We start from the raw sequence: 14,855 nt of genomic DNA on the forward strand, positions 1-14,855 counted from the left end.
TGCCGAGAAAAATAGCTTTGACCATTCTCAAAAGCACCTTTATTTTTCACTCTTAAGAGCTTGGAAGATTATATTTTTGATGCGTTAAGCTAGATTTTTAAAAAAATTCAGCCGTAAGTATCAAGAGGAGTGTAGAAATTGTCTTGAGAGAGACTACTCAGGGCTTCACTTAGAAGTCAACCTTACTTTCAAGAAATGTCAGAGAACACATGAGAAATAAAGGAATATATATAAAAAAACAACAACAACAAAAAAAGAAATGTCAGAAAACCTGTGGTCACATTTAATGGTTAGAATTCAACTCCAAGCTTAGAGTATTTGATGGATTTAGAATTAAAGAAAATCCTTTAGTCAATCTTCAGGTGAAATGATTAAGTGTCCTTCAGGTCAACAACCAAGGAAGGTAAGTCATTGTAAATCCAAACTTCCCAACACCAGATTTGCTTAAAAATTTTTTTTCCCACTTTGGTCTTTACATTACAGAGTCTCTAACTTAACTGTAGAACAGCTTAATCAACAACCTCAGTTTCCTAGTTCACTACTGGATGAGAGCAGGGTTACACTGATGCAGACGCAATGAATACTCAGACGTATCCTTCATCTTTTTAAGTGTTAGCCCCACTACACTACAGTGACTTAACAGCATCCATGTACTTCTCATTTAATATGTCGTTAGTTTTCTCTCTTATGTCTTAAACAGGGTTCACACACTTGAATGGAAAGATAAATAAAGGACCTGTACATACTCCATCTAACCAGGGAAGCCACAACTCAGTACTTTAGATACTTCAGATCTGACTCATCAAGATAAACCAGAGTCCTGCAGTTTTATGCAAAACATCTCAACTTCTAAATGTTGTCTCTACTTCATTTTTAAAAGCACACGTCACATGCCAATTCAAATATTCTCATAACCCAAACAATTTTGCTAGTGTTTGTTTCCAGAGGGTTGGTGAGAATTGCTGATTAACCCCAATATAGTTTAGTTATGTCCAAGAAAGGGATGAGTTGGAATATTCCCGGTAATGGCAAAGAAGGTCTGGGGAAGACATTTCATCTTTTGTGGAAAAGACAGCATGGGATTTACACTGCCAAGTGGCATTTGGTTGAGTTGGGACCTCTGAGGATGGCTGGAAAATATATGGAAATGCCCCAACTCTAAACACCATGGAAGTCACAGTTAGGTACTCTTTGTGGCTACCATTCTGCATAAAATAAAGATGAAGCCTTCTTCTGAGAGTCTCCCCCATGCTCTGCAAGAATACTTATGGGTTTATCTTCACATAAGGCTGAATTTCCCTATTTTACTCACCCCTCATTCCTTACTTTATAAAATGTTATGTAATGAAGAAAAGGCCTTCACAAAACTTATCTCTTAGAAGTGTGAAAGAGCCAATTTTTTTCTGCCCAAGCAGCTCATAAAGTAACAGACAAACTGTCAGGAAAAATAGACTTCATCACGGTGAAAACCTCAGCTTGGCACCCATCTATCATAAAGCAATCTTCCAGAAATCTTGAAAACCTTCATTAAATTTCCTGTCTTCCTCCTGACAGTTATAAAATGTTAACAATATCACTCATGATGTAGGCATCTTCGGAAATTCTTTGTCCAACCCCTCCTCCCGCTGCCATCACCCATCCCCTTTTCTTTGCCAAAATCTATAGAAACATGAGACATAGCCATCTTCTTTACACACCCTCCTGGGGACTTGGCCCTTGCAGGAGGTTAGAGGAGGAAGCAGCGGTCATCTTGATAACACTGAGAAGGCTCTTTAGTTACAAGCTGCAAGGACAAAATGGCCCTGCCTCCAGATTCCTTCTCCAAATGGGACACCCATTTTGAAGCTCAAGGACATGACCCTTAACAAATAACTCCTGATACTTTTTTCTTTCCTTTTTCTCTTGTCAATCCACCAAGTTACAAGTCTTCATCTGCCCATGATCGTGAGTAGTGGGGACAGTGGGTCTCACATCTTCTCATGTGTATGAGTGATCTTTCTAGAGAGAAAATTCCCCTATGGACCTTGCTGGCCCAACTTTTCCAACTCTAGGGACCATCTTAGCAATATATCATACACCATCTCTCAGAAAAAGAAGATATAAGGGTCTTGCATTGGCGGCAACACCAAGGAGAAAAACCATAACGAGGTACAGAATTTACCAGGAATCAGAAGAAACCCAGCTTTGAAAGCCCAGCTTTGAAAGCACAAACTCATCTGTGAAAGGCACAGGTGGTGACAACAGCAAAAAAATCTTCGTGGAGGTTTCTTGACACATCTCTCAAGTGAGTGGGGCCCGACCATGCTAAGCCATCATCTCACCTGCAAAAGGAACCGGTGCATCTTTATCCAGGGCGACCAATGGTGGGTCCAAAATGACTGTGTCATTGTTCTCTGTTATGACTCCATGATACGAAGTCTCAATCCATGGTTTGTGCTTGTTCACTGGAAAACAATGGAAACAATAAATCAAAGACTGACTTTTAATATCATCATTTGAATAACTAATCCATAATACTATTATGAATTTGCTAAAATCCCATTATTTCTATTTCTAGATGCCTAGCATGTGTGTGTATGTGTGTTAGTCACTCAGTCACATTCAACTCTTTGCAACTATCCAACCCGTGGACTATAGCCTGCCGGGCTCCTATGTCCATGGAATTCTCCAGGCAAAAATACTGGAGTGGGTTGCCATTTTCTTCCCAGGGGATCTTCCCAACCCAGGGATCGAACCTGGATCTCCCACATTGCCGGCAGATTCTTTACCATCTGAGCCACCAGGGAAGCACGCAGATGCCTAGTGTAGATATTTTAAATAATTGATCCAAAGCTTTATTTCTCAAATGCTACTATTCATAGATGTTTCAGAGTAAAAGCTTGTTATCAATCAACAAAATAGCAGATTACAACTGCATATGGGGATTTTTTTACCTCAACCTTATCTGATCCATCATTAGAAGTTATTACTGAACTTTCAGTTCAGTTCAGTCGCTCAGTCATGTCCGATTCTTTGCGACCCCATGAATCACAGCACGCCAGGCCTCCCTGTCCATCACAAACTCCCGGAGTTTACTCAGACTCAAGTCCATCGAGTCAGTGATGCCATCCAGCCATCTCATCCTCTGTCGTCCCCTTCTCCTCCTGCCCCCAATCCCTCCCAGCATCAGAGTCTTTTCCAATGAGTCAACTCTTCATATGAGGTGGCCAAAGTACTGGAGTTTCAGCTTTAGCATCATTCCTTCCAAAGATATCCCAGGGCTGATCTCCTTCAGAATGGACTGGTGGATCTCCTTGCAGTCCAAGGGACTCTCAAGAGTCTTCTCCAACTGAACTTTATATTCATATATATGGATAAGTACCAAAATATGTGTGAAGATATAGCACACATTTGAATATTTTCTGATCAATGAAAGATTGAGTCTATCTAAATTGTCTAAATCACCTAGCATTTGAAGATGCTCTTCAATAATTTGACCAGCTGAATGATACACTATATAATATACAATTAATACACTTAAAATATGTTAGTAGTTGAGGTATATCCTCCCAGAACATTGTATTCTTAACCTCCAGTACCTTGGAATGTGGCCTTATTTGAAGATAGGGTCTTTATGGAGTTGGTGATGGACGGGGGGCCCTGGCATGCTGCGATTCATGGGGTTGCAAAGAGTCGGACACGATTGAGCGACTGAACTGAACTGAATCAAGTAAAGTGAGGTTATTAGAGTGGGCCCTAATCCAAAATGACTGGTGTCCTTATGAAAGGGGGAAATTTGCACATAGAGAGGGACAGACATACACACAGGGAGATCACCATATGAAGATTGAAGCCGTGCTTCCACACCTGAGGAACTACCGAAAGCTATCAGGGAGACTTTCAGAGCAAGCATGGTCCTGCTGACGATCTGATTTCAGACTTTTGGCCTAGCAGTGTGAGAAAATAAATCCCTGAAACCTATCTCTGAAGGTTGAATCAAGCCCAGGGAAGAGAGCCTCTCTGCCTAGAACAGGTCTGAATGTGGCAGCGGGCTCATCCCTGCTCACACGTTGGCCTTCAAACCAGTACTTCATTATGGACTCTGGAAGAATTATAGCCACTCTGGGCTGTCCCCATGCTCGTCTGCTCTTTTATTAGCCATCAACACAAATGAAATGTAAATAATTTGCAACTGTTGGGAAAAATAATTAATCTTTTTTTTTCCTTTAATTAAACCCAGGGGCCTATTCATTAGAAATGTGTACAAAAGATATGCCAGGAGCTCACCCAGTGCTTCAGATTCACGTGCCACTCGGCTCAGTGGCAGACAACAGAATCTAGAGTCATAGTTGCTGGGTTTCCGCCCTGGCTTAGTCACTTGAGGGCTGATCCCCTGAAAGTCCGTTGGCCACTCAGAATCTCAACTCTCTCAGTTGTAAAATGGGGATGATGACGCCACCCATAGGGTTGTCATGCCATTCAGGTGTCCTGGGCTGGATACATAGCCCCTGACTTTTCATCACTCAGATTCACCCCTGCTCTTTGGGCAGTGACAATGTCTCCAGGAAAGGTGCTTTATAATTTTGAGAAGTTGACGCCTCTTCCTCATTAGTGAGGATTTTCCTCTCTATCACTACTACTGTTAGTTGAGTACCTACCACACATCAGGTAGTTAAGATACATTATTTAGTCTTCCCAACAACCCCTCTAGATACCCCTTCATATCACTGTACAGGTGAGGACCTGAGTCTCAGAGGGGTTTAAACATTCCATTTTTAGAAAATAAGAAGGTTCATTGTCCTAAAATTTCTTCATTCCTCTACTACTTTCTAACTTCTTTCAGATCTATCTCAACTTCTGTTTTGTCAACATTGATAAACATTTGCATCTTGATGAGTAACCCAAATGAAATCTTTGTTTTGTGTATAGATCAAATCCTCAGGGTTGCAAATCAGTACTTAAAATTGACATTATTTTGATTATGAGGATACAGTTCATGGCTAATCCAAGTATTGGGCAAGGATTACTTTTCCTTCTTAGAGGTCCATCAGTTCAAGAACACCATTCCTTGTATCCAGACCAGTTGGATTCTTGATTCATTTATTCCATCAAATGGCTGAGTTGTCCTCCATTTTAACTTGCATCTTATTTGGAACCAGCCTCCTTTCTATATTTTTGGTGTTCTGAACTTAATGACTGTCTTTTTTTTTATTTTTGTCAAGTAATGAAACACAGAAATTCTTCCCCACATCCTGACAATATTATAGATTTTAATCTTTCAGTACATTACTTTTCCCTCATTTGTAAAATAGAGACACTTCATTGGAATAGTGTGAAAAACTGCATGATCATTTAGTCAAATCTAGTACCCCTGGTACAACGAGGCATTTAAATACTCTCAAGTCCCCCTAGCTCATCTCATGCTCTGAGTGGCTGAGATGTACCTAACACTTCAGAGGTGTTTAGCTCAGCTTCATTCATTCAACAACTATCTATGGAGTACTTACAATGTGCAAAAAGAGTCTAAACATTGGCAGTCAAATGGGGAAAAATGTCGCTGAAAAAAGCATTTGACAAAATTCAACATCCATTTATAACTAAAGCCACTGGCAAATAAAGAGTAGAAAGAAACTTACTCAGCTAAAGAATTTTTATAAAAACCTATAGCTAACATCATAATGATTAAAGAGTGAATGTTTACCCACTTGGTTTGGAAATGAAAAGGTTAAATTGTTTTTATTCTCAGAGAACATGCTTATCAGTGAAGCATATTCTATGGAATCTACAAACGTGCCACTAGAACTACTATATGAGTTTATGAAAGTCACAGGTTAGAAAGTTGACCTATAAAAATCAATTGTATTTCTATGTATTAGAAATAAACAGTTGGAAGTTTAAATTTAAAAATATGAATATTATAGCATCAAAAACACAAACATTTAGAAATAACTTTCACAAAATACTAAAAAACTTTCACAAAATACATGTAAGATCTGTATATTGAAAACACTAAGATATTTCTGAGAGAATTTAATGAAGACCTGGAGAGGTCTTAGTTGTAAGATAGGCAATGTTCACAATTTAGTAAACTTGATATAGTTAAGATGTAAACTTTGTCCTACTTGATCTGTAAGTGTCAGTGCAACCCAAGTCAAAATAAAACGGATAAGCAGCTAATCCTAAAATTTATATGGAAAAGACCTGATATAGTCAAAACAATTTTGAAAAGAAGAGCAATGTTAGAGGACTTAAACTACTTGATTTTAAAACTTCTTATAAAGCTACTTTAATCAAGACAGTGTGATACTAACATAAAGATAGACATATAGATCAAAAGAAAGACTGAAGAGTATAGAAACAGACATACATACATATGGTCAATTAACTTCTGACAAAGGTTCCAAGATAACTCAATGGGGGAGAAGATAATCCTTTCATTAAATGCTGCTTTGGATATCCATAAGCAAAAACAAAACAAAACAAAACCCTTCAATCCTACTTACCACACATCACACACAAAAAAGTGTCTCTAAATAGATCATGGTCTTAAATGTAGGAGTTAAAACTACAAAACCTTGAAAAAAAAAGTATAGGAAAAAACCCTGAGAGTCCTTAGGTTAGGCGAAGATTTATTAGAAGGGACAAAAGCAAGTATGAATTATAAAAGATAAAATTGATTCATTCAACTTTATAAAAGAAATAGGAGAAAACATTAAATAAGCACATCCCATAAAGGGCTTGTATCCAAAATTTAAAAAGAACTCATGCAAAACAAAGACAAATAATCTGCTTTCAAAGGGGCAAAAATTTGAACACACTTATCACCAGAGCAAATACATAAACAGCAAATAAGAATGAGAAGAGATATTCAGCATTAATAGTTATCTGAGTACATAAGCTAAAGCCACTGTGGGATATCACCATGTCACTGCTGAATGGTTAAAATGAGACTGACAACACTAAGTTGTGATGAAGATGTAAAGCAATTGAAACTCACCCATTGCTGGTAAGAATGTAAAATAATAAAACCACTTCGAAAACAGTTTAGCAATTTCTTATAAAATGGCTCAGCAACTCCATTCCTAGTATTTACCCAAGAGAAATGAAAACACAAATTACATAAAAACCCTTGCAGGTAAACTTTCATAGACTTTTTGTTCAGAATTGTGCCAAAGTGGAAACTAAAGTGGCCATCATCTAGCAAATGGATAAACAAATTGCAATATATCCATATAATGGACACCTACTCAGCAATGAAAAGAAATCAACAACTGATCCAGATGACAAAATAGGGGAATCTCCAAAGTATTTCACTGGTGAAATGAAAGAAGTCAGACACAAAAGACTACATGCTGTGTGATGCCATTCATATGACATTCAAGAAAATGCCAAAGTATTGGGACAGATAACAGATTGGTAACTGCTAGAGTCCGCTTGCCAAGGAGTACAAGGAACTTTCTGGGATGATGGGACTATTCTGTATCTCAATTGTGGTGATGGTTACACCTCTGTGTGCCTTGTTGAAACTTACCAATATGCATATTTAAAAAGAGTGAATTGTATTGTGTGTAAATTATACTTCAATAAATACGGGACAACAACAAAGGCCTTATTCTCAAGGGACTCTCAGAGTAGAAAAGGATCCATGAAACCAGGATAGTAAGAGATAGGTAGGAAGAGGAAAAGAAGAGTACTATGGAAAAAGAGAGGAGAAGCACTCATCCAACCATGGTAACCCAGAATTAACTCCTGGAGAAAGCAGATTTGAAGTCAAAAGCAGGAGGAATTAAGCAGGGATACAGGATATGGAGGGTCCCAAGCAAAAGAACATTGCATGGGCAAGGACTCAATAGTAAAGCACCTGTTACACCATGGGGAGTGGGTGGAGGGAGGAACACGAATAGTTACATTTGGTTGGAGACTATAGTTTGAGGGGCAAGGCCAGCCAAGAGGCGGGACTGATGGATATCATCTACATCAACTAGGGATTACTGTCTTGCACACAATCATCCAGGAACCGCCTCCAAACTCTATCTTCAAGCTACACTGGAGAACCATCTCTTTTCCAGAAAGAAGTAATAGATACCGACAATGGTGGCTTGGCCATAATTTCCTATTTAATCTCTTCCCTTCCCCGACAAATGTTTTGTTTTGTGTTTCAACAGACTGAGGCCAGTCAGCACATACTTTGCTCCATTTGGTTGTAACTTCAGAACTGACTTCTTATCAGTTCATAAGACAACGTCCCTGTTGGCATTACAACTCCTCTCGAGGTTGAACCCTGTCCTTTCCACAACATTTCAGCCTCTGGAAAATGCCTGCATCTTTGCATCTATATAGAGGAAACACCAGTGTGATATTTCTGCTCCATTTACACAGAAATTAGGTCTTGCCCCCCTCCCTCAACGTGCCTTTAACTAGAGCACAGATGCACCCTGAGAATACTCCTCAGCTCTTGTCTCTCTGCTTCCACCTCTGAAACACTGCATTAACACTCAATCTAAGCCCCAGCACCAAGTGGCTGATGATTCATCCTTTGAATCTTCCTATTTATACCCTACAGTTGACCCTCTGGCCATTGCTAGGCAACTTGAACCTCAGAACTACAATATTTTCTCCTGGGTAAAAGTGAATTGTAAGTAAAAACATACCATACTGCTTGCAAAATATTCCAGTGAGGTTACTACATCCTACTAAACAGGTCACTCTAATGACAGGCTGTTCTTTTGCTTGTTATGTCCAATTTTCCCTTCTCACTTCATCCCCTGGTAGAGCTGCCTAGATCAGGGAATCTGTGGGTGGAGTAGGCTGGGCCAATTAATTGGATCTTTAAACTTTCATTTAAGAGGCTGAGAAACTATAATGTGTTTGGTAATGGGTACTTGAGGTGAAAGTTCATAAGGAGTTGGGGCTGGTGTTCATGTAGTGATCACCCAACCCAACATTTAGAAGGAGCTGGAAAGCTATTAAAATCCAAGAAAGCTAATCAGCCAGGAGACAGAGGATCTGGGAGCCAACATACAGAGAGAAGAGAAGCACCCCAAGAGGCTGGTGGGAACATACAGGCTGCTCCCCACTCCTGTTCTCCAGTCCAGGTCCTGCTCATCACACCTTCACTAACTTGCCAGCCTGCTTGCTGCAGGGTGTCTGAGGCTGCCATGTGAAGCCTGTCAGTAATTCTTCCCCCAACCATAATTTTTGAAAATTTGTACTAGTTTGAGTGGGTGTCCGTTCTTACAATAAAATGCTTCCTAACTACAATAAATGTCATAGCATTTCAAAAAGTATTTTTATTCCTTGCTTGGGAGTGAGGGTGGGATAGGATCTCTGTCTCGGTGGAGGTAAGCCTGCCTAAGGGCAAATCTGGTCCTGTGCTTCCCTGCCTTGGGTCCATCAGCAGTTCTCCTAACCACAAGATCACGGAAGCCACCCAAAGACTCTGGCTCCCTCCATGACCCATGGCTTTGCCCTCATGGTGTTGACTACCCCTCTCCTCATACTCCTTTCTTCCTGCCTCCTGTCTGTTCAACCTCCCAGATGCCCCACCTCCCCCAGTGGCCTTCCTCTGAACCCTTCATCCTCCTGCACTGCCTGCTCTCAGGTTATAGGACTGCTGCATTGCCATTAACTGGTTCCTTGCCTCTCCTTCCCCCAATTCATGGAGAGGGAGCATCCTAGTCACAGTGATGTCCACAGGTCCTGGCACAATGCCCAGCACCTTGACAAATGAAGTCAGCGTTCATTTGCTTTCCCAGCACCTCCAACGCCTAAAGCAATTAGCAGCACTTCAGTTCCAATGAGCAGGTATTCTGACATCACCCAAATAGAAAGAGGGTGTGTCTCTCAAAACAGGGTGGCATTTGCCATCACTTAATTAGTGGCAATATATATCTCTTGCTAGAGGTACCAATTAGAGAGTTTTAAATGCAAATCCCATGTGTGTGACTCACACATGGAAAGATTCACAAAAGATGAATCTTAAGTTACACTGTTTTAATTGGGTTGAAAAAGCGAGGAAGAGATGGTTGAGTCATTAATCCTTATCTACTTGATGGCTGCAATCAGTGTGAGTGGACCAGCGCTTTCCTTCCCTTCCTCTCTCCTTTTGATAGGGACAGAGTAAAGGGACAAAGCAGATCATTCTATAGTTAATCTCATTAGAAGACCTAAGTAGGAAAAAAAAAAGTATGGGAAACCCCTGTAAGTTAATGATTATTCAAGAAAGCAGGTTTACTTAACCACAAAACCAAGCAGGCTTGCTTAGCAACAAAACTCTGCAATAGAAGCAAGAGACAGGCCCCAAATAGTAAAATAATGGTGGCAGGAGACCCACATCCTGCCCAGGAAGGTACGTTAATGACCCCTAGGATATGCTCTCTGCACACATAAAAAACAATAATTTATGGAAAGGCGACATCTCAAAGTCAAAGACCCTCACTGTACTGAGACCTGAAATAATTTTTCCACAGTGCCATGACAGTCCTGGCTGGATCATGGATCAGGGACAAAACAACTCCTTTATCCAACCTGGGAGAGGAGCTGATGATGGAAGCATGACATCTACTCAAGAATGAGGAAGAAGGTGGTTTCTTCCCTCTCCCCACTCTTCCTTTGATCATAAAACGGTAGCCCATTAAGTTCTCAGGGCATGGCATCGCTCACCTACCTGTAAGCCTCACAAGCCTCCTATTCTAATAAATCACTTCTTATCTATCATCTTGACTCTCACTGAACTCTTTCTGTGCTGAGACATAAAGGGCTGGAGCTCCTCATAGTCCCCCTACCCCTGAAAATGCCATCTGATGGTTTCACTTTCCTTCTGTCCATCTTTCCATACATGTATCCACCATTCCTATTTTTTCTTTCTTTCCGTCTGTCATTTGCTATCCATAAATACTCAATTGTTTAGTGTGTGGGTTATCTCAAAGTCATGAACTAAATTGCCCCAGCCTGAGGATGACCCATATACCACTATTCCAGTGCATACTGGCATGTGGATCAGGAGAGAGGCTAGCAAGCTCTGTGTGTGTACAGGAGAATTGTAGAATCTCACAAAAGTGAGATTTTTCAGTTGTCTCTAAAGAAGCCATCCAAATAAAGCCAATTACCCAAAGCTTGCCCTAAGACAGATCTTGAGATTGGGTTCAAGGGTTCTGGGCTTAATGCCATGGTCCTGACACTATGTAACCAATAGATTATCTTAGTCAATTCTTTCAATCTATCTAGACCTCTGCTTGCCCTCCTTTATAAAATGGAGGTAATACCAATCTCACAGGGTTATTGGGAATGTTGACTAAAAACTTATTCACAACTTAAAAGTTCAGAATTATGTTTTATTTTGCAGGAATTTTTAGGACATCAAGCCCAGGAGGCAGCATCTCAAGTAACCCTGAAAGGGACTTCCCTCATGGTCCAGTGGTTAAGACTCTGCACTTCCAATGTAAGGGACAAGGGTTCAACTCCTGGTTGGGGAACTAAGATCCCACATGCTAAGTGGTGTAGCCAAAAAAATAAAAATGCTATCCAGTCAAGTCACCCTGAGAGAATTGCTCCTAGGAGGCAAGGGGGAAAGCCAGGAAACATAGGAGCTTTGCAACAAAAGGCAGGTAGTCAGAGCATCAGAAGATTACTCTCAATTAAAGATAATTAATTAAACCACATATCTCAAGTTAAGGAATTCAGTGCTCTTCTATGTATAGAAGAGTGCAAGATCTAGACTCACTGACATCACTCCTTTGATATGCACCTCAGCTATCTGGGGCCAGTGCCCTGTGCTTTCTCATCCTGAGTTTCCCCAGGGAGCAAGCACCTTAGGGAGGTGGCTACAGTCTGATAGCCACTAGATGGCAGGTACTCTCCCTCCTGAGCTTCCTTAGAGCTTTCTGGCTCAAGTTGGAGGGCCGCAATCGCTGATGACTATGACATCCTTTGTTTACTGATATGGCAGGCAATATTCCATTTATCAGGAGGAAGATAAAACAAGGTGTCAGATCAGAGCTGACTCAGTGGAGATGAGCATCTTACATGTCCCCAGCAGAGGCCCTTTTGATTCTGAATCTCAATACCCACAGCCTGTCAAGACCCACATGGGACCCAGCATGCCCCCAAATAGATGGGGAAACAGTGTCAGACTTTATTTTTTGGGGCTCCAAAATCACTGCAGATGGTGACTGCAGTCATGAAATTAAAAGACGTTTACTCCTTGGAAGAAAAGTTATGACCAACCTAGATAGCATATTGAAAAGCAGAGACATTACTTTGCCAACAAAGATCCATCTAGTCAAGGCTATGGTTTTTCCTGTGGTCATGTATGGATGTGAGAGTTGGATTGTGAAGAAAGCTGAGCACTGAAGAATTGATGCTTTTGAACTGTGTTGTTGGAGAAGACTCTTGAGAGTCCCTTGGACTGCAAGGAGATCCAACCAGTCCATTCTAAAGGAGATCAGCCCTGGGATTTCTTTGGAAGGAATGATGCTAAAGCTGAAACTCCAGTCCTTTGGCCACCTCATGTGAAGAGTTGACTCATTGGAAAAGACTGATGCTGGGAGGGATTGGGGGCAGGAGGAGAAGGGGACGACAGAGGATGAGATGGCTGGATGGCATCACTGACTCGATGGACGTGAGTCTGAGTGAACTCTGGGAGTTGGTGATGGACAGGGAGGCCTGGTGTGCTGTGATTCATGGGGTCGAAAAGAGTCAGACACAACTGAGCAACTGAACTAAACTGAACTGAATAAACACTTTACTTGTTTCACTGATATCCATCTTCATGAGAATTCTTTTCTGCAAAACTGAAGGGCCAAGGCTTTTCACTGACCTCTGGTCTAATGGCTAAGATTTGGTGCCCTCATCACTTCAACCTGACCTCAGTCTCTACCTGAGAACCAAAACCCTGCTTCAAGCCGCTGCAGGCTGAGGCTACCCGAGATCAAGAAGATGGGGGGAAGAGACTGTGAAAGTTTAATGTTCCCATCAATTGCTAGAGCCAACTGGATTTTCCACACAAAATGTCTTACCTACTGAACAACATTATCGGACTGAAGTGTGCACTAAATTGTTATATCTATAATTCCCCAAGATTGTTATTACTTCAATATCTCATTCTTCACTGCATTTTAGCATCTCTAACCCCTAAAACTAGCCTGTACCTTACTTTAGAATTGGTGCTACTAAATGTGTGTCTACAACTCTTTCTGTAATAGCCATCGTTCAACCACAACCACCATGTAACCAATTAGGAATGGCCATTCTGGAGGGCCTACTATGTGCCAGACTTTATAGTTGTGATCTCATTAAATCCTTCCAACTGCGCCTGTGAGGGCTGCAAGGACACCGTTTCATAGATGATGTTATGGAGGCTCAGGAAGCTTCAGGAAATCATACAAGGCCATGGTCTCTAATGGAAGAGCTGAGGTTCCCATTCCCTGGGTCATTCCTCTTCCAACCAGAGGTCAAGGCAGCAGCACATATTTGTTTCCATTCCAACCCTGGGGGTTGAGTCTTGGACCAAGTGCTCTGAGTGGACACAGAGTTCTCCAGAATAGAGTTCTCTAGAACAGCCAGAGTTCTCCAGAGACATAGAACCAGTGGGAGACGGAGAGACAGAGATAGATAAAGAGGTAGAGTACACACATACATATACAGATATATGCACATGTGCATATATATATGCATGTATGTATGTATATGAAAGTGAAGTGAAAGTGAACGTTGCTCAGTCATGTCTCTTTGTGACCCAATGGATTATATAGTTCATTGAATTCTCTGGGCCAGAATACTGGAGTGGGTAGCCTTTCCCTTCTCCAGGGGATCTTTCCAACACAGGGATCAAACCCACGTTTCCTGGATTGCGGGCAGATTCTTTACCAGCTGAGCCACAAGGGAAGCCTATGTATGTATATATATAAATATATACATATAAAGGAATTGGCTCACAAAATTGTGGGAACTGGAAAGTCTGAAATCCATGAGGTAGGCCTGCAGGCTGGAAGGAGTTAATGCTAGTCTTGAGGAAGTCTTGGGCTTCCCTGGTGGCTCAGATGGTAAAGAATCTGCCTGTAGTATAGGAGACCTGGGTTCAATCCCTGGGTTGGGAAGATCCTCTGGAGAAGGAAACAGCTACCCACTCCAGTATTCTTTCCTGGAGAATTCCATGGACAGAGGAGCCTGGCGAGCTACAGTCCATGGGTCCCAAAGAATCGGACATGATTGAGCAACTAACACACACATGCACACACACACACACACTTGAGGCAGAATGCTCTTAAAGCCTTTCATGTGATTGGATGAGGCCCACCCACATTATTGAGGATCATCTCCTCTACTTAAAATCAACTGCCTGGAGACATTAACCACATCTCTAAAATGCCTTCACAGCAACACCTACATGAGTGTTTCATTGAATAACCAGGTATTATCACCCAGCCAAATGGAAACATAAAACAACCATCATACTCACTGAAGAATCTTTTAAAATGTTATATTCAAAATGAGTGAGAAGATTGGATGCAGCAGTGCAAATTCCTTTTAACCTCAGATAGAAACACAAAATTCTTGTTTCTATACTGGCAAACTAAAAAAAAAAACAAAAAAACCTTTGTGGCTTTTGCTATCAACTTCGTTCTAGAGGGTAGCCAATGTGTGATACATTTTTATTGTAAATTCCATTTCATGCCTTTGATCCCAAGATGTTCAGAACAATGACTGGCAATTATCTGGTTTACAGTATATTCACTGCAAAATGCTCACCTGCTTCTCAGTGCTTCTGAAAGAAAGCACTGGCAGGTCAATTTCACTTCTTATTTATGTGGATTGTTATCTGCATTTCTCCAGCTCTGGCTTCTTCCCAGGAAGTTGTGAAATACCAGAGGTAGAGG

General features: G+C 41.1%; 1 protein-coding gene across 2 annotated transcripts in view; it reads right to left on the minus strand.

Annotated features, from left to right (window-relative positions):
- CLSTN2 (calsyntenin 2) overlaps nucleotides 1–14,855 on the minus strand; it is a 742,362-nt gene that overhangs the window by 456,220 nt on the left and 271,287 nt on the right. For both annotated transcript variants that reach the window (XM_070375497.1, XM_070375500.1), the window contains exon 2: nucleotides 2,322–2,444. In XM_070375497.1, coding sequence (XP_070231598.1) covers nucleotides 2,322–2,444 — 123 coding nt within the window. The remainder of the gene's footprint in view (nucleotides 1–2,321; nucleotides 2,445–14,855) is intronic.

The sequence above is a fragment of the Bos mutus genome, chromosome 1, assembly GCF_027580195.1.
Source record: "Bos mutus isolate GX-2022 chromosome 1, NWIPB_WYAK_1.1, whole genome shotgun sequence".
In the NCBI taxonomy this organism is placed as follows: Eukaryota; Metazoa; Chordata; class Mammalia; order Artiodactyla; family Bovidae; genus Bos; species Bos mutus.